The sequence below is a fragment of the Nerophis ophidion genome, linkage group LG04 (assembly GCF_033978795.1).
Source record: "Nerophis ophidion isolate RoL-2023_Sa linkage group LG04, RoL_Noph_v1.0, whole genome shotgun sequence".
NCBI lineage: Eukaryota > Metazoa > Chordata > Actinopteri > Syngnathiformes > Syngnathidae > Nerophis > Nerophis ophidion.
This window is the reverse complement of record NC_084614.1, coordinates 36560712-36585045: the sequence shown is the minus strand read 5'-3', so window position 1 is coordinate 36585045 and position 24334 is coordinate 36560712. Positions and strand designations below refer to the sequence as shown.

Here is a 24334-nt window from a genome sequence, read left to right as displayed (position 1 = left end):
GAAATCGTGCAAATTGAGATAAAAATGTGTCAGTGGTAAGTATGGAAGTATCTGCCAGAGACACTTCCGGCTCTACGTCGCGTCTGTTTTAGAGAAGGACGTCACATCCGGTTTGTAGATGGAAGTGTTTGAAAATGTTGAAACAGGGACGACTCGCCGCTTTTAGGTTAATATGGTTTTGTTTGGGTTTGCGAGAAGTTTTTTGCACGGTGAACACAGGAATGTTATTTCCTCGGGAGTCTTCCTCCAGGGAGGTGAAGGAGCTGAGCGGACTGTGGAGCTTCAGGGCCGACAAGTCCCCGAGCAGGAATCGGGGCTTCGAGGAGGCTTGGTACAAAAGTCGCCTTGCTGAGGTAAGCAGAAATGTTGACTTCATAGTGTGGGTGTTTTAGCTTATTTTTACGCTGTTAAGTCAATTTTGCCAAATGTCACTTACGTTCGCACGTTTCGTCAAATTTCAGTCTGCTTAACATTGCAAAACATACTATTGTAGTATAATCAATATGTCAGCTAAATGTTTCCAATATGGTTTCCAATTCAGTTTACACAAGGGATCAAACATTGTAGTTTTACTACACTACATCAATCAATCAATCAATGTTTACTTATATAGCCCTGAATCACTAGTGTCTCAAAGGGCTGCATCATGTAGTTCTATACTACGCTACTGCAATGATGCCGACCATAATTACAATTGTTACAAGTTTACAACAAACTGCTTAAATATGTGTAGTTTTCTAATGGTTAAATTTCGTTGAGAATAAATATAACATTAACTTCCCAGTAGGACGTCTCCAAAGTGCGGCCCATGGGCCATTTGCCAAAAAACATGTAAAATTAATATTAAAAGTCAAATGTAATTTAAAAACAGCTATTTTTGATAATACAAATAATATTTTTTGTCACCTGTAACACAAAGCTGCCTCACAGTTATCTTTGACTTTTGGCTATGTGTTTTTAGTAAAAAAAATATTTCCATAAAATATCAAAATGGCCCTTTATGCTTTGAATTTTTGAATTTGGACTCCTTTAGAATACAGTATGTATTTTACAAATTGCGCACACTAAAATTAACTTGTCAAAGTTAATTTTGCTGTTAAATTATATATTTTTTTAAATCTGATTAATCCTAGTTTTGATTTTGCATAACTTAAATAATTTTTAAAAAAGGAGCCTAATATTTTGACACAATTTTATGGCAAAAATGTCATACAATAACATGTTTTACTGAAATGCACGTCATTTATATGCTCAAAATATAACAGTTTTATAAAAAGTTGTGTCAGGATTCATTTTAAAGTGAGTACACTAGTCTTCTCACTCATTTTTGCACTGGTGTATGCACTGATGTGATCATTGACCATATAACAAAAAAGCATGTACACTCAAAATAAATTGCCTGAATAATCTGCATACATACATGATTAATGTGACAATATTTTTGCGATTAATCGCATTAGTTACCTTTTTGATTCTTTACAGTCAAAAGTATCACTTTTATATCTGATTTGGTAGACTGGCCCTGTGGTGGACATGCCCGTTCCTTCCAGCTTCAACGACATTACCCAGGACCCCAAACTGAGAGACTTCATTGGCTGGGCGTGGTATGAGAAAGAGGTGGTGGTGCCTGCCCGCTGGCTCACAGATGAAGGAACAAGAGTTGTTCTTCGAGTGGGAAGTGCACACTATTATTCTGTTGTGGTAAGCATTATGGACCCAATAAAATAATTGTGTATGTTTTGAGATGTACCCACACATATAATTTGCAGTGGGTGAATGGGGTGAAAGTGACCAAGCATGAAGGTGGGCATCTTCCCTTTGAAGCTGAAATAAGTGGCGTTCTCCGAGATGACCCGACGAGACCCTGTAGGATCACTATTGCAGTCAACAACACTCTCACTCTGGAAACTCTTCCTCCTGGAACCATCCAGCACCTAACCGACCCCACCAAGTAACCTTGTTCACCTCGTTTACTCACTTCAAAAACAACATTCAGGATTTCAGTAGGACTTTAAAAAAATATATACATATTTTTTTTTACTTCTCAACAGGTATCCTGATGGTTTTTTTGTGCAAAACATCAACTTTGATTTCTTCAACTATGCTGGGATTCACCGTCCTGTATTACTGTACACTACTCCCAAGGCTTATGTGGATGACATCACAGTGGTGACAGACTTTGTGGATAGCACAGGTACATTTTTGAAATATTTTAAAATTCCACTGACTTGAGAGTCATTGGATCGCGCATACTCACAATAAAGCATTCACGTTCTTGTAAATTTGCAGATATTGGTAAAAAAAGGTCTAAAGCAGGGGTCCCCAAACTTTTTGACCCGGGGGCCGCATTGGGTGAAAACAATTTGTCCGGGTGCCGGGCTGAATATATATATATATATACATATATACATACATGCACACGCATACACAAGTCTCCAAAACGTTAACCACCATGTTGCTACAATAAAATATATATTAACATGCACATGCATACACAAGTCTCCAAAATGTTAACCACCATGTTGCTACAATAAAAAACAAACAGGAAAATATAAACTCAAATTAAAAATAAAATATAAGCATTTTATTTTTTTTAACTTGGGATTTCACACGGGCCGGATTTTGGACACTGGCTAGCCGTAGTTTCGAGACCCCCGGTCTACAGTTGGTGGCTGCTCCTTGTGAGGCTTCTCCCCTGTACCCTTCAAACAGCTTTATTCTTAAAGGAATGCTACACTTTTTGAGGGGGAATTTTGCCCATCATCCACAATACCTATGTGAGACAATTTATTTAATAGGATTTATCTAGTCCGCCTTTAAAAACTCTAAAAAAAACATCCAAAAACTGCGAACTATGCTTTGTTTACATGCCGTGACCTGCATATTAACCAACGTAGAGCAACATTGTTATTGTGGGAGCTAACACATAGGTACTTTTCTGGGGTCGTGATACATTGCTCACACTGCTTCTCCGACCACTTGCAAGTACCATGGTATTAGCCAGAACCTAGCTTGAGCTGCAAATTACGTTGGTTGTGCCCCCATGAAATAAAGGCACTTTAGCTGCTTCTACTGCTGCTGTATTTATACTGTAAATCATGCAGGAAATATAAATATAGTAAAATTTTGTGTTACCCAATCCACATGCTACAAACTTGATACTATTGTAGATGGCTGTCAACAAATGAAATGCAGCACAAGAACATCGCAATATTGCAGTATCGTAATATAATATTTATCTGAGGAATGAGATTTATTCTGAATTTAGCAGCTCAAGGAGAGCATACGTCTTTGTGCTGAAAGAACATCCCACCAATCTGCACCCCACTGAGAGTGGACATTGTAGGTCACTGTTTGATGTTCTTATTTGAAGCATTTAGTAGCAGTACAGTACTGCATGATAATTCTCCAAGGCGTTTGTGATGTTTGACATTAGTGTTAACAAACAAAGAAAGTGCTCTATGCTGTTGTTGTTGGCATGTATTTGATTGATTGAAATCAATATCAATACGCCCTTGGAAAGAAGTTATGGTAATGGTTAAAATGACCCACATACTGTCAATATTGCATGTTATCTTGAATGAGCTTGTTACTACATTACTATATAATTACCGAATTATTATAAAAGGAAAGGTTTTGGAGTTCCTAATTACTTTTTTTGCGATATCCCGGAAGTGAAAAAGTGGTGGTCCACCAAGCCAAGATGACTCTTGTGCTGCAAGCCTTTCACACACTATCTGAGTACGCAAGGGGCCTAAACAAGCAGATATGAGGAAATAATCTAACTGTGCAATGGAATACATCCCTATACTTCATCAAAAAAAGATTTGTCGAGTGATATTAAGGATTACCCGTTGGTGGAGTTCCCAGACATATTGAACTATTTTGTGCTCTGATGACTTCTACACGACAAAACAGACGAAAAACTTGGAAAAGCATGAAGGCCTACAACTTCTTTGTGTGTGTGTGAGTCAAGGAAATTGGCATCAAGACTGTCTCGGATATATATGCATCGTTAGGTTGCATTTCATGATTCAACTTTGTGTCTTGCAAGGATGAGTCCATGTAAACAAACTAGCACCCAACAGCTGACACTCGTGACTGCATATCCATTTAAAAAACAATTACTGAATGTTTGATTTTTATACTCTGTACTAGGACTGGGCGATATGGCCTTTTTTTAAGCCATGTCACGATACACAATATGTATCTCGATATTATGCCTTAGCCTTGAATTAACACTTGATGCATATAATCACAGCAGTATGATGATTCTATGTGTCTACATTAAAAACATTCTTCTTCATACTGCATTAATATATGCTCAATTTAAACTTTCATGCAGAGAAGGAAATCACAACTAAGTCAGTTTACCAAAACTGTATTAAACAGTTATTAAGCAGTGGCACAAACATTCATGTCATTTCAAAACAGAAAGTGCAAGATTGTCAGAGACATTTTAAAACAAGGTATGAGTGCACTTTTGTGCATGATGTCACTAAGATGACATATCAAAACAACACTAGATTAAAGTGCACATTTTGTACAGAACGCCACTAATATAGTTTAAAACAAATAAAGTGCTTTTGTGCATGACGTCACACAAGATATTTCAATAACTGTCCAATAAAAAGGAGCTGCGTAATAGGAAATCAAATCACTATGTGGTAGGTTACTGCGGACCTTATCTTTATGTTGTTCACTATTTTTTTTCATACAATGTTTATGTGGAAATGGTTGCCTTGGCATTTTGTTGGTGTGGCACTGAATGGAGATGTTGACATGCGGAGTAATCACTTTTCATTCTCTAGCTTGTAACTTTTCAAATGATGCTACATATTAGCAGTAATGCTACTTTTTGTAGCAACGCTTTTGCCCCACTCTTGACAAATTACGGTTGTCTGTTCGACATATTCCCGCTTGAAGCCAAACCACCACCAGATGATGGACCCCCTGCTGTTTTTCTTGGGAATTAATTCTTTCTTCCTTTATTTACCAGATTCGCACCTTCTTTCACTCGCATTACCACTCGCACCACAGCTAACGTACCCATGCCGCTACATCTCTGGTCCTTGAGGGCGTATACGTATGTGACCTATGTAAGAAGGTGCGCTTGCTGTCTGTGAGAAGGAGAGAGAAGAAATAGAGAAAAAAGCCTGTATAATGCTAGCAGCTAAAAACAACTGCGTGAGAACATATACACGAATGATATATTCAATTTCTATATCGCACAGACACAAACCCGTGATATATCGAGTATATTGATATATCGCCCAGCCCTATTCTGTACAAATTAAACAAGAGGGGAGACGTAGAAGTACTTTCCTGAGAAAGTAAACAGGTGCTGTTCATATTATTAAAATATCATGAAAAAGTTTATTTATTTCAGTAATTATATTCAGAACGTGAAACTTACATATTATATCAATTCATTACACACATAGTGATATATTTGAAATGTTTATTTCTTGAAATATTGATGATTAGTACTGACGATTACTGAAAATCCCAAATTCAGTATCTCAGAAAATTAGAATATTAGTTACGACTAGTACCCAAAAATTTTTTTAGAAATGTGGGCCAACTGAAAAGTATGAACATGGAAAGTTTCAGCATGTACAGCAATCAATACTTGGTTGCAGCTCCTTTTGCCTGAATTGCTGCAGCAATACGGCGTGGCATGGAGTCGACCAGTCTGTTGTACTCCTCAGGTGTTATGAGAGCCCAGGTTGCTTTAATAGTGGCCTTCAGCTCTTCAGCATTGTTGGGTCTGGCATCTCGCATCTTCCGCTTCACAATACCCCATAGGTTTTCTATGGGGTTAAGGTCAGGTGAGTTTGCAGGCCAATCAAGAACAGGGATACCATGGTCCTTAAACCAGGTACTGGTAGATTTGGCACTGTGTGCAGGTGCCAAGTCATGTTGGAAAATGAAATAACTTTGGACCACTCAGCAGCAGTCCAGTCCTTTTTGTCTTGAGCCCAGGCGAGACGCTTTTGACGTTGTCTCTTATTCAAGAGTGGCTTTACACAAGGAATGCGACAGCTGAAGCCTATATCTTGTATATGTCGGTGCGTGGTGGTTCTTGAAGCACTGACTCCAGCTGCAGTCCACTCTTTGTGGATCTCCCCCACATTTTTGAATCGGTTTTGTTTGACAATCCTCTCCAGGGCGCGGTTATCCCTCTTGCTTGTAGACTTTTTCTACCACATCTTTGTCTTCCCTTCGCCTCTCTATTAATGTGCTTGGACACAGAGCTCTGGGAACATCCAACCTCTTTGGCAATGACCTTTTGTGTCTTGCCCTCCTTCTTTAAAGTATCAATGGTCATCTTTTGGACAGTTGTCAAGTCAGCAGTCTTCCCCATGATTGTGTGTCATACAAAATCAAAACGAGAGACCATTTAAAGGCTTTTCCAGGTGTTTTGAGTTAGTTAGCTAATTAGAGTGTGGCACCAGGTGTCTTCAATATCTGACCTTTTAACCATATTCTAATTTTCTGAGATGTTGAATTTAGGGTTTTCATTGGTTGTCAGCTAAAATCATCTCCTTTTTGGCAAAACACACTTGAAATGTATCAGTCTGTTTGGAATGAATGTATACATTCTACAAGTTTGACTTTCTAAATGGTTTGACTTTCTAAATGGAATTAATGAAATAAATCAACCTTTTCATGATATTCTAATAATATGACCAGCACCTGTAGATTTTGACTTTCTGTCTTTTCTTAGTTAAAAATTAAAATACAAACAATATCAAGATAGTATTTCAATGGGAAATACTAAACAAGTATATTTTAAAAGAATTCTAACAAACCTTTATCAAAGTTGGTCACTGCAAACCCAAGCCTTGACTTTGCGCCCTCTTACTGGCGTGCCTGCCACTTTTGTCGTTGTATTTTGCACTCTTCCATCGTTCTTGATTACCTCTCGAAGAACTCTGAAGAAACGTTAATCCTTTTAGCAATTTGAACAGTTCGTACAGCCGAAAAACAGGAAGCACAGAGGCATTTTTCTTCGAGAAAGGCTATGGGGGCTAGTAGCCATTGAAAACAGGCATTGCTTGACCACCACACATATTCAATGAGCAGAATGTGACGTCATTAAAATCCAAGCAATAAGTGAATAGCTCAAATCCCCATTACTTGCATTGTTAGCTGCCTCGTACTCAGTTTTAGTTGTTTTTTTTTTACCATTTATAATAAACAGAAAATGGAAACACATTTTTCTCACATAAGGATTGTGGATTATCAAAAAACTGGCAGTTCCCCCTTAAACAAGAAATATCGTTATTTTTAAATATTAATCTCGTCACACCCGTACTTACCTGTATTATAATTATGTGATATAATTCCTCTGTAAAGACATAACTTTAGCTGCAGTTCTTGTTTGGATTCCTCTACTAGATTGTACCTGTGATGTTGAGGTCAATGACTAATTGTTTGTGTTTCAGGTTTTGTCAAATACGAAGTATCAGTCCAAAATGCTGCTGAAGCCATCCTGAAGGTCACTTTGATAGATAAAGATGCCCACACAGTGGCCTCCTCTAGCGAACCATTTGGAGTGCTAAAATTCACTGACGTCAAACTCTGGTGGCCGTACTTGATGCACGAGAATCCGGCTTATCTTTACTCTTTGGAGGTGAGCCGTTTTAAGTCACTGTAATTCTGAAACTGAAGTACACCTAACCATTTTTACAATTGTGTCTATCCGTCAAGAAACAATACTTCAGAAAGAAAACATCTAAATACTTTTACAGTAGTCCTTGTACATGTTTTTTTATCACTTCACTTGAAGGTTCACTTGACGGCAGCGGATGGAAGATCAACATATGAGGATGTGTATAGTTTACCAGTTGGCATCCGAACTGTCAATGTAACCAGCACCCAGTTCCTAATCAACAACAAGCCATTCTATTTCCATGGTGTCAACAAGCATGAGGACGCTGATGTGAGTACCAATAGAGGGAAGCAGAGGACTTATGTCTAACCTGCAACAGCCTTTTTAAAGCAGGTTCTCTGAAATAAACTGCACATTTCAGGATTTATTAGTCAGCAATCCTGAGGCTTATGCATTTAAAAATGTGTATTAGAAATGTCCCAATCCTGATTATGGGATGTCCCAATCCTGATCATGGGATGGGGGGCTGAAATTTGCATTTTTTAAATGCCCAGCGATCGGCTGATAATGAGCTGATCTTTACCAAAGCTGTGTCTAGTGTTTACATGGTTAAATATTTTCCTCATGTAAAATATTTATTTAAAATGGATGCACACTCAGGGAGAAACAATTTTTTCAATTGCCTGCATTCTAGGAGGGTGCGTGTCTTGCCAGAGCACTGGGTAAATTTTGTGTGCAAGCTGCAACGAACATGTCATCCATCCATAGTGCGAAGTTGCTTCTAAGATACCAATCTTTACCACCATGGCGGAAAATAAAGTAAATAAAGTTTCTTCGAATTACATTTTCACTGTAGAACTAGGATAAAAGGAATGACTCTTGATACATAGTGGTATACGATCAGTATATACACCATACTTAAATAGCTTGATTGATATATATATTTTTTCCTTGTTCATATTGTTACAATCTCTGGATACAGGAACATTTTGAGGGCAAAATCTAAATAATGTAAATAGGAGACAATAGTAGTTTTCGCTTTTGTTTATTGTGCACTACCCACTTTATTTTGTTAAATAAATTACATGTAGAATTCAGTACCACAAATGTAACACATGTGATTTACAACAATACTAGCAAATTTTAAATTTAAAAAGTTGTGTTTTTATAAAAATGTGTCATTGTGTTTACTTTAGTTACTAGCTATAAAACATGTTCAGTTCTATAATCAATTGTCAAAGTATTGGAATCACAGGCCCAATAATGTTGATTGCGACATATTCGGTAACATATTCAGACGTTTACCAATATATTTATTTAATAACTCTCTTTACTGTTGTATACTTATGTTTATAAAAGTGAGTCTTGTACCTTTGTGTAGTATGTATGTTAATTTGTATACTTATTTACAAACAGTATACTGCATTTCTTAACAATTGCATGTTTTAACCCTGCGCATTTAGGTTAAATGCTCTGATTGCACAGTAATTTTTGATAATACATAATGTAAGTCTTGTAATTTTTAAATTGTTCTTGTGTTTTTTTAGTTGAAAATGTGTTGTTGCAAAAAATGTCCTGCAAAGGATCAATAAAGTACCTTTACTTGAAAGATTACATTGCGAATGACCACTTGGTATTTGTGTTTGAAATTGTTTTACAATGTATTCAAATATGTGCCTCCTAATATGATGTAGTATAATTTTCTGTTTCCCTTTTGTGGTAGATCCGCGGTAAAGGCTTCGACTGGCCCCTGATTGTTAAGGATTTCAACTTAATGAAGTGGTTAGGAGCCAACTCGTTTCGCACCAGCCACTACCCTTACGCAGAGGAGATTCTCCAGATGTGTGACCGTCACGGCATTGTGGTCATAGATGAATGCCCAGGAGTGGGCATCAAAGACATGTAGGTGCAAATTATCAGTGACATCATTATTGATTGATGAAAACATTGATCCGATGATAAATGTAAAATATGAAGCAAAGTTCCTAAAAACAAAATTATTTTAAGTTTCCTTTTTGTTATGAAATGATGGCAGTTGGATAAGAGATTTTATATGTATGCTTTTTCTGGAAAGCGTGACTTTAAAATGCCTGCTTTTTGATACAAAAAACAGGGAAATTATTTAATGTCTTTTTAATGAGTGTACATCTGTCTTCGATGCAGTCGTAGTTTCGGCAACATCTCTCTGGCCCACCATCTGTTTGTCATGGATGAGCTTGTGCGTCGGGACAAGAACCATCCTTCTGTGGTCATGTGGTCAGTGGCCAATGAGCCAGCGTCAGAGATGCCCCCTGCTGATTTTTACTTCAAGTGAGTTCTGACAATGTATTACTGTGTGACCCTGCATTCATTATTTTCCTCACTCTCCAAACCCTCCAACATGCCATAACTAATACATACATGCAGCCATACATGCATTTTCTTATTTGAGCCAGCACCGGAGCCTATTCAAGCTGACTTGGGTGAGAGGCCTGGTCACCAGTCACTCACACGACCCTTATAGACAAACAACCATTCACATTCACGCTTACTGACAATGAAGCCACTAATTAGTCTAAAATGTATGTTTTTGGAATGTGGGAGGAAGAAAACCAGCATAGGCACACATAACAAGGAAACTCCAGATAGAGGTGTCCCAATGGAGAGCCAAACCCAAATGTTGGTACTTTTGGGCACATTTGTTAACCCTTTTTTTTTTTTTTTTATATATATATTATATGCAGTGGGGCAAAAAGTATTTAGTCAGCCACCGATTGTGCAAGTTCTCCCACTTAAAATGATGACAGAGGTCTGTAATTTTCATCATAAGTACACTTCAACTGTGAGAGACAGAATGTGAAAAAAAATCCAGGAATTCTCATTGTAGGAATTGTAAAGAATTTATTTGTAAATTATGGTGGAAAATAAGTATCTGGTCACTTCAAACAAGGAAAATCTCTGGCTCTCACACACCTTTAACTTCTTTAAGAAGCTCTTCTGTCTTCCACTCGTTACCTGTATTAATGGAACTTGTTTGAACTCGTTATCTGTATAAAAAGCACCTGTCCACAGCCTCAAAGTGTCAGACTCCAAACTCCACTATGGTCAAGACCAAAGAGCTGTCAAAGGACACCAGTAAAAGAATTGTAGACCTGCACCAGACTGGGAAGAGTGAATCTACAATAGGCAAGCAGCTTGGTGTGAAAAAATCAACTGTGGGACCAATTATCAGAAAATGGAAGACATACAAGACCACTGATAATCTCCCTCGATCTGGGGCTCCACGCAAGATCTCATCCCGTGGGGTCAAAATGATCATGAGAACGGTGAGCAAAAATCCCAGAACCACACGTAGGGGACCTGGCGTATGACCTGCAGAGAGCTGTTACCATCAGTAACACACTAGGTCGACAGGGAATCAAATCCTGCAGTGCCAGACGTGTCCCCCTGCTTAAGCCAGTGCATGTCCAGGCCTGTCTGAATTTTGCCAGAGAGCCCAGGGATGATACAGCAGAGGATTGGGAAAATGTCATGTGGTCAGATGAAACCAAAATATAACTTTTTTGTATACTCGTCGTGTTTGGAGGAAGAAGAATACTGAGTTGCATCCAAAGAACACCATACCTACTGTGAAGCATGGGGGTGGAAACATCCTGCTTTGGGGCTTTTTTTCTGCTAAGGGGACAGGACGACTGATCCGTGTTAAGGATAATAAATGGGGCCATGTATCGTAAGATTTTGAACCAAAACCTCCTTCCATCAGTGAGAGCTTTGAAAATGAAACGTGGCTGGGTCTTCCAGCATGACAATGATCCCAAACACCGCCCGGGCAACAAAGGAATGGCTCCGTAAGAAGCATTTGAAAGTCCTGGAGTGGCCTAGCCAGTCTCCAGACCTCAACCCCACAGAAAATCTGTGGCGGGAGTTGAAAATCTGTGTTGCTCGGCAACAGCCCCGAAACATCACTGCTCTCGAGAAGATCTGCATAGACGAATGGGCCAAAATACCAGCTACTGTGTGTGCAAACCTGGTAAAGACCTATAGTAATCATTTGACCTCTGTTATTGCCAACAAAGGTTATATTCCAAAGTATTGAGTTGAATTTTTGTTATTGACCAAATACTTATTTTCCACCATAATTTACAAATAAATTATTTAAAATCCTTACAATGTGAATTCCTGGATTTTTTTCACATTCTGTCTCTCACAGTTGAAGTGTACCTATGATGAAAATTACAGACCTCTGTCATAATTTTAAGTGGGAGAACTTGCACAATCAGTGGCTGACTAAATACTTTTTTGCCCCACAAAAGCTTTTTCATGGGTAGCACCAGTGCTACTAAATTAAAAAAAATAGTAGCAGAGGAAAATTTTTAGGAGCTATATAAAATTTCTTAAATGTTGGGACAAGCAGTAGAAAATGGATGGATGGATCACAATTTTATTATTAACTCTCAAACAAGGTACACGTACACTCATTAAACAAAACACATTGCCATCATAAGGCCTACTGTAACGCTCAAACACAGAGAACATCCCTAAACTTTGCTAACACTGTCGAGTGTAGAACTGGGCGATATGGTTCAAAACTTATCCTGATACAGTTTGGCCTATAAACGAACCCATGAATTGAAATATCCATTGGGGTAACTAAATATCTCCACCATGCCTTGATTTTAAATTTTCGGTACTGTTTGGGATCCTAAATACACAAACGGGTACCAACAAGTAGGAAAAGTAGGTTTTGCATAGTAGGATCTCAATTAAAAAGGTGTTTTGAGATAAGAAAACATCTTGAAAATAATATAAGAATAGTCAAATATAATCTCCAAACTTCTTTTAAAAAAAAAAATCATTTAGTTATACTCAATTCTTCAGCTAACAAAAATGCAAAAGAGCAAAATGGGAAAAAGTGCTGTGGTTTAAGAGGACATGTTTAAATGTCAAGAGCAGCATGAAAATAATTTACCTTTAATAATGGTCTTTTTATAGGTGAACATTATTATAAGATATTCACACAAAGATGTTAGCCTGGAACACCAACCTGCCAACTGCTCCATGATGCTGTATGACGCAGGCTGTGTTGTGAAAATATTTTTTTAAAACTCATTGATTATAGTTAGTCGTTACTTTATCAACCATGTAATTTAATTACCAACATAATTTCTCTTTAATACATGTAATTAATTACTAGGAAAAGTAATTAATGCATTACTTTAAAAAAATCTTCAAATGTCTGGCATAATGCAGTTGAGATACGTTTTATATAAAGTATATGTATGAGAGCAGTTTGTCTGCCCATTTAAAAAAACAGTGCCTGTTGCTGTGTGATGTCAGCGAGTCCACGCTCAGTCTGAGTTTAAGGCATTTTGGTTTAAGCTGTTTTTATTAGCTAAGCAGGCTTAAAGCGGCACTCTGTCGGCTCTGACAGCAGCTCTTTTGAATCTTTCACTGGTTTGTGTTATCTTTGCTTGATGGGTTGATTATGCTTCCATGACTCTGTTTTTTGTAAACAAACTGTGTATTGTTTGAATGGCAAGTTTGTGACTTCATTAATTTGTTGTTCAATATTCCCTCTGACACTTTGTAGTTAATAGTTTTAATGAGGTGAAAAAACTTTCTTTTACTGACCAGTTCCTTCAACTACGGTAAGACCTTTCTTCCGTGTTGGAAGGCTGATTGTATGAATTAGCGGTTCTGGCCTCACTCCCCTCTCTGCATGGCGTAGGAAGCTGGGACACACACAGCTTGTTTCAGTGATCAGTGGCACTTCCGTGTCAATCACTTGTCCATATGGTTATGGTTTAAGTTTATTTCAAACATGCTATACAGTTTAGATGGATTAATTTTAGGAGCAAATTGCTATATAAAGGGGAACTGCACTGTTTTAAAATTTTGCTTAACGCTCACAATCATTATGAAAGACATGACTAGGGATGGATTTCTTTTTAATACATTCTAAATATTAAATAAACGTAAGTAAAAGTCAGCTTACAGCGGAGCCAATGGGTGCTCCACTATTCCGCCCACAAGATCTGATTAATAACCATTCAAAAAGTGCCAACAATAGTGTATTTATATTTCGTGACATGAATATTAACCAAGTATTAGTGATATCGTTATCATAAGCACTTACGCAGACTAACTATAGCAACGACGTGATCACTTTTGTGTGTGCCTATGTTAATATAATCGAGTGGTCTGCTCTGTCCTTGCTTCTCTGCTCCCTGTAAGTTTTTTGTAAATCAAAAAGTAGATCGCTGAGGATACAATCCAACAAGTTGGGACAATTTGACAGCCATTCGCTGAAACTGGTGAAAACGATGCGAAAAGATCTTGCCCCCCATCCCCCATTTTCTTCGTGAGGATTATGAGACATTTTTTCATCTAAATGGGAATATTTGAACGTCCTAGGAGTCGGCATCTTAATGACAACAGACTTTGTACAGTAAGTGACATTTTATTATGTTTGTTTCTCTCATAGAGTTTGCAGCAAGCAGAAATCAGCTATGAAGGGAAAAAAAGCAAACTTTGTGATGCGTTTTTTAAATTAATGCGCTGCGTATGTTTAAAATGATCAAAATACGTAAATATTAAATTTTATTATGAATGTGTCCATTACTACATTCTATATATACTTACATCATGTGTAACAAACCTTAATGGAGGTGTTTGTATGTTTTTTTAGGGGCTCTATAGGCAGACCTGAACGTCTCACGTCCGCTGCATTGTAAGAGGACTTTTGATAGAATGTATTTAATATTCAGAATGCATTTTAAGAACCCATTCGTCCTCATGTCTCTAATAATGATTGTGAACGATGAAAACATTAAAAAAAAAAAGTGCAATTCCCCCTTAAAATCTGTATTCGCATGTGTGCTACTTTTTTTTTAGTAATTGCATAACCTATTTTTAATCGCAAAAGTGACTAAAATGCTTGCATGGTACAGCCCTGACACATTATGTAGTATGTGAGTATGTTCTCACACCTTGCAAGAAGTACTTATTGAAAAAATGTTTGTTTAATCAATCAATTTAACTATAATATAAACTTTATTTATGTAGTACTTTTCATGTACACGCAAGTTAAAATACCAAGAGTTTTCCACCTATTTAAAAGGAAAACACGCACCACAACTGACAATAACAAAATGTGGTACCTCTGTTTTGGCCTTGTTGAGCTGTCGAAAGCTCACTGCCAACCAAAATGCAGTGATGTGTTGATGACCTCCCCAATAGGCAACATGTAAAGGTGAAGTGAAGTGTATTTATATAACACTTTTCTCTAGTGACTCCAAGCAACTTACATAGTGAAACAATGTAATATCTAAGTTACATTTAAACCAATGTGGGTGGCAATGGGAGCAGGTATGTAAAGTGTCTTGCCCAAGGACACAACGGCAGTGACTCGGATGGAACCTGAAACCCTCAAGTTGCTAGCACGGTCGCTCTACCAACCGAGCTATGCCGCCCCAAGATTGAAAAGAATACGACCCTTGCGGAACTCCACATCTCATTTCATGTATCCATACATAGAAACATTGGTATGTGAGATTACAGCGTAACCAGTTAAAAACAACACCGGTTTCACTTGTTGGCCCGATTGTTATCGATGTATTTTTTTATATGTCTTTTAAAAACAGCTGGAAATGAGTGCAATGCCTCTGGGGAACAAATAAAGTGCATGTTTGTGGGACAGATCTGCATTGATGTTGTGGACCGTGGCATCACTTCATGTGAGACTGTATTCATCATATGTTAACTTAATATGTTTTTGACGCTTCATTAGACACTCCTTCACAATAATTAATTATACAATTATAGAAATATTATACAACAACAAGAACTATATAAAACCACCCAATCCTATAATTTAAGTGACACTGTCAGAAAGTTGTTTTACAGTTCCAAATTGTTCACCGGTGTCCGTTATAACACTGACATCGTTGCCAATGCATTTCCTCTGAATTGCATAATTTTAACTGCCAATTGTTCCTGACACTGTAATCGTATTTTTCACACACTCAATCATGCATTTTGTCTGTCCCTCAGGAGTGTGATTACACAAACAAAAACTTTGGATCCCACCCGACCGGTGACTTATATCACAGACAGTAACTATGCCAGAGACAGAGGGGTGAGATATTTTGTGTTAATGGAGTCAATATACTGTATTCTTTATTGTATTGGTCGTCGAGGATCACATTTAGTGAGTTTGAACTACAGTAACAAACATGTAATACTAAAGTTGGGGTAAAGTGGGGTTTCTCTCATGTTTCCTCATTGCACACTGCAAAGATTGACCTGTAAATTGGAGCCTCTAAATTGTCCTTAGTTGTGAATTGTTCATGCTGTGCTGTCGGTGGGTTAGGTTGAGCAAATCATGCACTCATTTTTACCTACCTGTGCTGTTCTTTTAACCTGTTGTGGTAGTGTACTTCCCCTTAGCTCACTGTCAACATACATGGCGTTGATAGTGTGGTACTTCTCATTGTTTCAGAGGAAGCTTTTTGCACCAAATATTCTGCAAAAAACTCCAAAAGGAGGGAAAAAAACATCATGCTTCAACATATCCAACTTTATCTGCCACATGAAACGCTAGTATCGTGCAGGATGACTCAGCCTTGGTGACACTTTATGGCACACTGACCAGTGCTTCCAACAGATTTTACAATATTTGTCAATTATATATTTGTGATGGTGGAAGGGTGGCCGGGACGATATCATTTTGACGTCATCATATAATTTGCGATGATGCATGTACATCTATCCATCCATCCATTTTCTACCGCTTGTCCCTTTCGGGATCGCGGGGGTTGCTGTATACATTCTCTGAAAAAAATGTATACATAGATTTAATAATACATCCGTGTTAACGGTAACTATTGTTAACTTGTATTTTTTTTCCTATATTGTTTTTCTGTATTTTTCCAATTGTTGCTGTTTATTTTTTTACTACAGCGTAACACATGCTGCACTTTGTACACCCCTGGTTTATTGATACAAATTATTGTGCATTCCCGAAATGTTGGAATTTAGTTTGACAGATTTTAGGTGGGAAAGGAGGAAGGAATTGTTAATTGGCCAGAAAGTGAAGAGTAGAGGTTGTTTGTGACCTGAAGGAGGGCAGTTTCGGTGCTATGTTAAGTATAGAACCCGGTAAGATGACTTTTGGAGACTCTGGCATGAAAGCAGATATTGCACAGTGGGTGCTTTTGTTGCCCTTCTACTTCTAAAAGCATTCACTGCTGAGTCTTGTTATCTTTTTCAAAAATGACAAACAGAACGCTTATTTGTATTTTTAAAGATAGATTTCTATAAATCTATTTAAATTCAATCTGAAAGTCGACACTGGAATGTTGTATTTCAAATCCATCTATCACGGAAAAATCATAGAATGTTATTGTTCAAATACTTGGGCTTAACCTTTTTTTTTTTTACATTTCATTCAACTTTGAGTAACAGCCTGTCTTTTTAAAAATATGTAGATATACAATCCTTGACTTGGGAAGTTTCATATTTTCTGTTACAGTCAGACTTTACTGGGAATGCAGCTTAAATATTAAAAAAAATAAAAAGGTGACTCAAGATAGCTGACATCTGCTTTTCTTCTGTGTGTCAAGGCACCCTACGTGGACGTAATCTGTGTCAACAGTTACTTCTCCTGGTACCATGATCCCGGCTTTGTCGAAGTCATCCCCTTCCAGCTCAACACTCAGTTCGAGAACTGGTACGGAAAGTACCAGAAGCCCATTATCCAGAGTGAATATGGAGCAGACGCGGTGCCCGGTCTTCACAGTGTGAGGATGCATTTCCATGCAGCGTGAAATGATCCACGTTTGAATTCCAAATCCACTTCCTAGCTGCTCTAGGCAGGAATTTAACAAAAGCATGTTTACGCCCTGGTTTGTTTCCTTTTTCCCACTCCAGGACCCGCCCGTGATGTTTACTGAGGAGTACCAGAAGATTGTCTTGCAGAGTTACCATGACGTGTTTGACCAGAAGAGGAAGAAGTATCTTATTGGGGAACTCATCTGGAACTTTGCCGACTTCATGACTGTACAAGGTACTTCTGCAGATTATGACACACCTGGTCTAATTAGGAGTTTGAATCCCAAGCATGTAGTTAAAAAAAAAAAAGACAATACTTTATTGTCAGTGCTGCCGGTAACACTTTAAGTGTAAAAAGGCCACGTTTTTCAGTAATGAGTGATCTAACGTGGTACTATTTCCAAAGTAGTAATCCAACTATATGTACTGTTACTATTGTAGTCATTTTCTGTTGCAAAAGCATATATTTGTTTCTTCTTGGATCTCGGGGAGTGTTGGCACTTATGCAACAAATCATATTTTCAGCCACAGACAACACGCGTGCGAAGCAGTGGTCAAATTCGGGGACAAACTTACCAATAGGCAAACAGGAAGTTACCTATATCACTAGAAAATCATAGTACATAATGTAATTTTATTTTGAAGTGTGGAATGTTAGAAAACGTTTGATCAAGTGAAATGTGTCAGAGAACAATACGAGGAATGAAAAACCCTAACTTCATGGCATATAAGTGCACTGTTTTATTATTTTACAGTGTGGAATGTTAGAAAAGGATTGCTGAAGGAAATTACTTGAACAATAGTCGTGACAGATGTATGGTTTTGAAATGGAGTGACATTGTGTTTTGGGGACACCGAGTGGTCACAATAATTCATCAAATTGTAGGCATGACGCAGGAAGTTGAAATGATTCAGACACGTTTGTTACTGGATACTTTCTAATACGCTTCTGCCTTGGAAAATTTATATCTATAAGTAATATACAATTATAATTATATTTGTTTATTATGACAAATGTGTGTGTTTTAGACTGCAAAGTTGTTCAATCAAGGACACTTATTACGTATGTCCAGCTTGTGTGCTTAGCATTTGTGTAGTTGCTAGCTACTAATAGCCTATAGCCTACCATGTTTACATAAATTACAAGAAGATACCAACCTTGTGCATATTGTAGGACATTTAGAGCCTGATTTACTAAAGATTTGCGTGTACTAAAACATGTGCAAACCTGATAGCACACACAAAGCTGATCTACTAAACGTTTACAAAGTGGATTGCGTCTGTTGAGTGAGCAAAATAAGGCGTGCAATCCATTTCGCGTCTCTGTCTTAATTGATATGCAAAATAGATGCTGATCATCAAAACGGCCACGATACTGAGATTCAAACATATTAAACAGCACGCACAATGTTATTAACGCTTGTCACCATTTTATGAGCTCTATTTTGCGTTTTCTTTAGCACCTGTCAGAAAGATTTGCAAACTGGCACAGGCGCACACGGCTGCAGGAAAAGAAGTGCTTGCGCTGCACAGACAGGTGATGAACAGACAAGAACCCTCCGTACTACGTGTGTTAACATTTTGTATGGCCAAAAATAAAATATATCAAACATATCGTCTATTCAGCAACTTATTATATCATTTTATTTAGAGCTGAAATGATAAGTCGAGTAACTTGATTAAAAAATATATTCAAGGAAATTTCGCTGCGTCAAAGCGTCGTTAAGTTTTTTTTTGTTGTTGTTTTTTTTACAGCATTTTGCCTCATTAAGGTCATGTCCACACAAACACAGATACTTAATAAACACATACTCATCTCTGTATTTAGGCCCCTTGTCCAAACGCAAACGCACACTTTTTTCCTTAAAAACGCAGACTTTTAAAAAGCTTGCCAATGTGTAAAGATCCTAAATCTCCACTCACCGGAGACTTTTGATGACGTCACGGTTGTGCGCTCTCATTTCCAAGCTCAACAACACTGCCCTGCTGTCTTTAAACACATTATAAGAGGACTTACTGTATGATTGAACATAAACATGCGGCTCTTTTCACTCAACATAAATAAAAAAGACAAATCAAAATGGGCTTTGTGACACTCCCGCCGGCGCTAATGACTGTCAGCTGTTTTGGATATGATCACTGTGGAACTTTCACCTGATGAAGCAACTTTGACAAGCAAGACTTTTCGCTGTGTGTAATAAGAAAAGTGCAACATTATCTTATGTTTTAGTCCTTGTTTAGGGACAAATCATGAAGTTAACTTACATGTCTTGTGTCCATTTTTCTAGATGAAGCCGGGTTCCACCGTGTTTGCGCGTAAAAAGCGACCAAGCAACTAAAGAAGTGTCCTCATTGTAGTGTGTACTGATGTTAAAGACAAAATACACTTCATTACACATGTAATATATCACTATATCCATGATTAAATGCTTTATAATTCCATGAGTTTTGCAGCGATACACGCACATCCGTGCATTTTATATAGACACTTAAACATGCAAAAGGGTTTCATTAGTGTGTGCTGATTAGAAATAATGTACACTTCACAGCACATGTATTACATCACCATGTTGCTGAACATGTTATAATTCTATTAGTGTTGGGTTTCAGCAGCACAGGCGTGCATTCGCTCTTTAATAATGTTCCCAGCATTCTGTGTACGTGCAGGCAGGTTTTTAAAGATAATGTAAATGTCATTGTACATCTAAAGTCACCAAATAATAAAAATCTATTTAATAAAGTCAAACTACAAATAAGGCAACAAGAGAGGTATCCCACACTTCTCTGTTGTAAAGTTAATTTTTACAGCCAATAATAGCATCTTCATCAACAATATGATTTGCCTGAGAAGCTGGACAAGACAAAAAAAAAAAGTATTATTGTTATTTATTTTTTTAAAGAAAAAATATGATTTATTCGATTAATCGATCGGGATATTCAATAGAATACTTGATCACTAAAATATTCGATAGCTGCTGCTCTTTTTTTGTTTGAGGCTAATGAAAACAAATTCAATTAATGCGTTTTGGTGTCTCCTTTTTTTTAAATTTGTTTTATTCAATGTTAAATCCATCTATTTATCTATCGCTTGTCCCTCGTGGTCGCAGGGGATGCTGGAGCTTATCCCAGCTGCATTCGAGCAGAAGGCGGTGTACACCCTGACAAGTCGCCACCTCATCGCAGGGCCAACACAGACAGACAACATTCACACTCACATTCACACACTGGGGCCAATTTAGTGTTGCTAATCAACCTATCCCCAGGTGCATGTCTATTAGTATAATATACATCCTACATTAAAAACACGTCTCTTATTGAGCCTTTTTCTTGCATTCGAGTCATTCCAGACGCACGAATGCGCTGGTGATGCAAACCACCGTCTCAGGCTCAGAATTAAGTGTCAGTGTGCATATGTTTCTGTTGTCTAGATTGCGATCCAGAAAAGGTGTTACAGATTATAAATGTGTGCTGATGGGTCCACATATCACGCACAGTTAGGGGGGCATGATCACATGAATGTGCAGAAAATGATCAAACGTAAAAGCCCATCATGCACGCAAAATCCTCATTCGAATAAGGCGGTCTGTACCACTTTTCAATCACACACGCAGTCTTAGATCCCACGCAACACACCCACTAATAGTACCTGCTATTCTATTTTTAGCCTTAAACGCCTAAAGCATGGTATTTGGATCTTACTAATCAGGCCCTTAAATGTTCATTGACTGTCCAACTTTGCTCATTAAACACATTGTGGACTGCTTGTATTGGAGATTTTAAATCCAAGCCGATATTATTCAACACTTGTTTTTTCGCTGACATCGGACTGATATCCGATATCAATATAGACTCTGGACACCCCTACCTAGTCTGTATTAATATTACTATTTATTCTGCTACAATACAGTATACAGTATATACACTTTTTAAATGTATGTACCGTACATATGTAGTTCACAGTAGTTGTTGTGAAAATGGTAAACCAAACATTTTAATGTAGGCATGGAATGGAAAAATAACTCAGTGAGTTGGAATCATTTGCTGACCTTTTTGTCCTCCGACTTCAAAAATCCCATTCGCGCCCCTGATGAATAAATACTAAGCAGTAAGCAACACAAACCTAAAAAAAATTACATTTTTTTAATGTCAAGCTCTGTCTGTGCCTGCAGGGATCACTCGTGTGGTGGGGAACAAGAAGGGTATTTTCAGCAGGCAGAGGCAACCCAAATCAGCAGCGTTCATCCTGAAGGACCGATACTGGAGGCTAGCAAATGAAACCATGAAGATTTCTCCTTGGACTAAATATCCCTGTGTGCTCTGAGGCTTGAGTCTCATTCCACAACTCACCGGTAACAATACAGTTCTTCCTTTTTAGGAGTATTGCAACACTTAGACCGGATCAAACTACATTGAATGTTTCTCTACCGTATCAATAATGCCTTTTCAATCCTTGCTGCATTGATGAGCTTGATGAACTGGAATGAACGCTTGGTTAAAACTAAATTTAGAAATCCTCAATCTGTGATTTGAGGCACTCAACCATAAAAAAAGGGTTAGATTTCTTCTTGACAGCTTCTAATTAAAGATGTTTGAGAGGAAAGAGAATGTCACTATAGTCCAGGTAGAATCATTTATAGAACATTTACGACATTTGTATTTGGAATGAATTATTTAATCAATTCAACAGGAATTAAAGTTTGAAATGTTTTGTTTTAATTGTCCTCCAAATAGACAGGATTTCAGTTTCTGTTACTCACATAAAAGAAAATGTTTGCCTTACAAAGGTATTTTTGTATACATCAATCCGTTTTCTACCGCTTGTGCCATTCTGTAATAAAAAAAAACAAGATCCATACAATCCCTACAACTGTTACTTGGGTTTTTTCTAAATACATCTAATATGTTATCAATCCAGGCAGCACGGTGGGGAGGGGTTAGTGTGTCTGCCTCACAATACGAAGGTCCTGAGTGGTCCTGGGTTCAATATCAGGCTCGGGATCTTTCTTTTTGGAATTTGCATGTTCTCCCCGTGAATGCGTGGGTTCCCTCCTGGTACTCCGACTTCTTCCCACCTCCAAAGACATGCACCTGGGGATAGGTTGATTGGCAACACTAAATTGGCTCTAGTGTGTGAATGTTGTCCGTCTATCAGTGTTGGCCCTGTGAGGTGGCGACCTGTCCAGGGTGTACGACGCCTTATGCCCGAATGCAGCTGAGATAGGTTCCAGCGACCCCAAAAGGGACAAGCGGTAGTAAATGAATGGAAAGATGGATGTTATCAATCCAATGTGAACAGCACAGTATGGATGGGTACCAATCCCAATTGAATCCATACTCAACTGCACCAATTTTTGGTACTTCTGTGTGTGTTCATGTGATAATACATCTCATTATGTATAATTATAAAATGTAATATTTTTAAACAAGATTTAACACTGAGTTGATTTTAATAACTGTGCTGTCCAGTTGTTATATCTTGGATTAGTATTTGTAATTATTATACAGTAGACTTTGCATGCAGTTGCAATTCCAAAACATTAGATGGAAGTATTGTACAGGCTATGGTGTATTGCGTAGTCAGGAACGAGTCTTTGTCTTTTAAAATGAAATAGTCTTTCGTTGCGCTCTACAAAGTGCTAATACGTTATGTATTGTCCTTCCTCCACACCACGTGTTTGATTGCAAAGTTAAATTTGGAGGTGTTGAAATCACGGTATAAAATCGTTACTGCTAGTCAGTAGCATGTCAATAGCAAATCCAATATAAATTAGCATCTAGCTAGTGCATTTTGAAAAAGAGCCGAAACGTTCCGACCAGCTCTTTTATTATAAGGCTCTTATGATCCAGTTTTGCACACATTTCCATTCATTTTAATACATGTGGCAATTAATGTAACTGTTTCTCATTACAAATGCACTCTTTTCAAAAGTTTCAAGTGACAAATGCTTCTTTAGTTAAACGAAAAAAAATGTAAAACTGCATCAATATACATAAATTTAAAGATGATCCATATTTAATCGAATCATAGCTCCTGAATGGTAATTGAATCGTGAGGTGGCCAAAGATTCCCACCTCTACAAGGGATATATTAATAGTAAATTACCAAGTAGATTAATAATAGTTTTGAAAAAATAATACTAATAAAAATTACACAAAATATTACTACCTGTACTTATGTCATCAGCCAAATTAGGAGCTTTTGTAACCATTTTTGAAATGGTTCTGATATCTACATACCAAATAATGTATTGTGATACGTCGTAATAGCAGGAGGCTGCAATATACATCGCCATATAGTTTACAGACCACATGGACAATCTATATTTTTTACTGGCAATAAAAAACACATTTGCTGTAATTAAAATATGTGTACCTTACTACAGATTCATTGTAATATTATTATGAAATATGTGGAAATATGTAAGTCCTGCAAGGAATATTCTGTGAAACATGATTCTGGAATACAACAGAATGATCATTTCGAATTCCAAATCTACAATTTTACTTCCTGTTTCCTCCATCAATTGCTTGGATTTACATGACGTCTACCAAGAATTGATTAACGTGAACTCCGACTTAAACAAGTTGAAAAACTTATTCAGGTGTTACCATTTAGTGGTCAATTGTACAGAATATGTCCTGTATGGTGCAATCTACTAATAAACGTTTCAATCAATCACGTCCAGCTCCTTAAATATGCGGGGTGGTAAAGCCAGCGTCTTTTCTCAATGAGTACTAGACGCCATTTAGCATTTCTCGAAGAAAAACACGTTGTTTTTGACTGTTGTAATCACGAACGGTGGAAGTGTGCAAGATTTTACAAAAATACGACCAGAAAAGTGGCACACACTCCAGTCCAGTCGAAGAACGCACAAGTTTGCTGTGATCACTTCGTTAAAGGTTTGT

General features: G+C 37.6%; 1 protein-coding gene across 2 annotated transcripts; it reads left to right on the top strand.

Annotated features, from left to right (window-relative positions):
* Window positions 1-74: 74 nt before the first annotated feature.
* Window positions 75-24104, top strand: gusb (glucuronidase, beta). Of its 2 annotated transcripts, none has more exons than XR_009806486.1 (12): window positions 75-353; window positions 1516-1701; window positions 1770-1951; window positions 2052-2194; window positions 7452-7639; window positions 7796-7948; window positions 9342-9520; window positions 9782-9928; window positions 15650-15734; window positions 17221-17327; window positions 17528-17663; window positions 21598-21744. XR_009806486.1 is itself a non-coding variant. In XM_061898005.1 (12 exons), the coding sequence occupies exons 1-12, from the start codon at window positions 135-137 to the stop codon at window positions 21747-21749; spliced, it is 1947 nt and encodes a 648-aa protein (XP_061753989.1). In that variant the 5' UTR covers window positions 77-134; the 3' UTR covers window positions 21750-24104. The 2 variants fall into 2 exon arrangements, 1 of the variants encoding a protein (XP_061753989.1); XM_061898005.1 differs by having other exon boundaries at window positions 77-353; window positions 17221-17397; window positions 21598-24104.
* Window positions 24105-24334: the final 230 nt, after the last annotated feature.

Excerpts from the sequence above, each read along its gene's own strand:
- gusb (XM_061898005.1), top strand. The coding sequence starts at position 135 with ATGTTGAAACAGGGACGACTCGCCGCTTTTAGGTTAATATGGTTTTGT. Across the intron at positions 354-1,515 it reads ACAAAAGTCGCCTTGCTGAG|ACTGGCCCTGTGGTGGACAT; the intron begins GTAAGCAGAAAT and ends CTGATTTGGTAG. Across the intron at positions 9,929-15,649 it reads CCTGCTGATTTTTACTTCAA|GAGTGTGATTACACAAACAA; the intron begins GTGAGTTCTGAC and ends TCTGTCCCTCAG.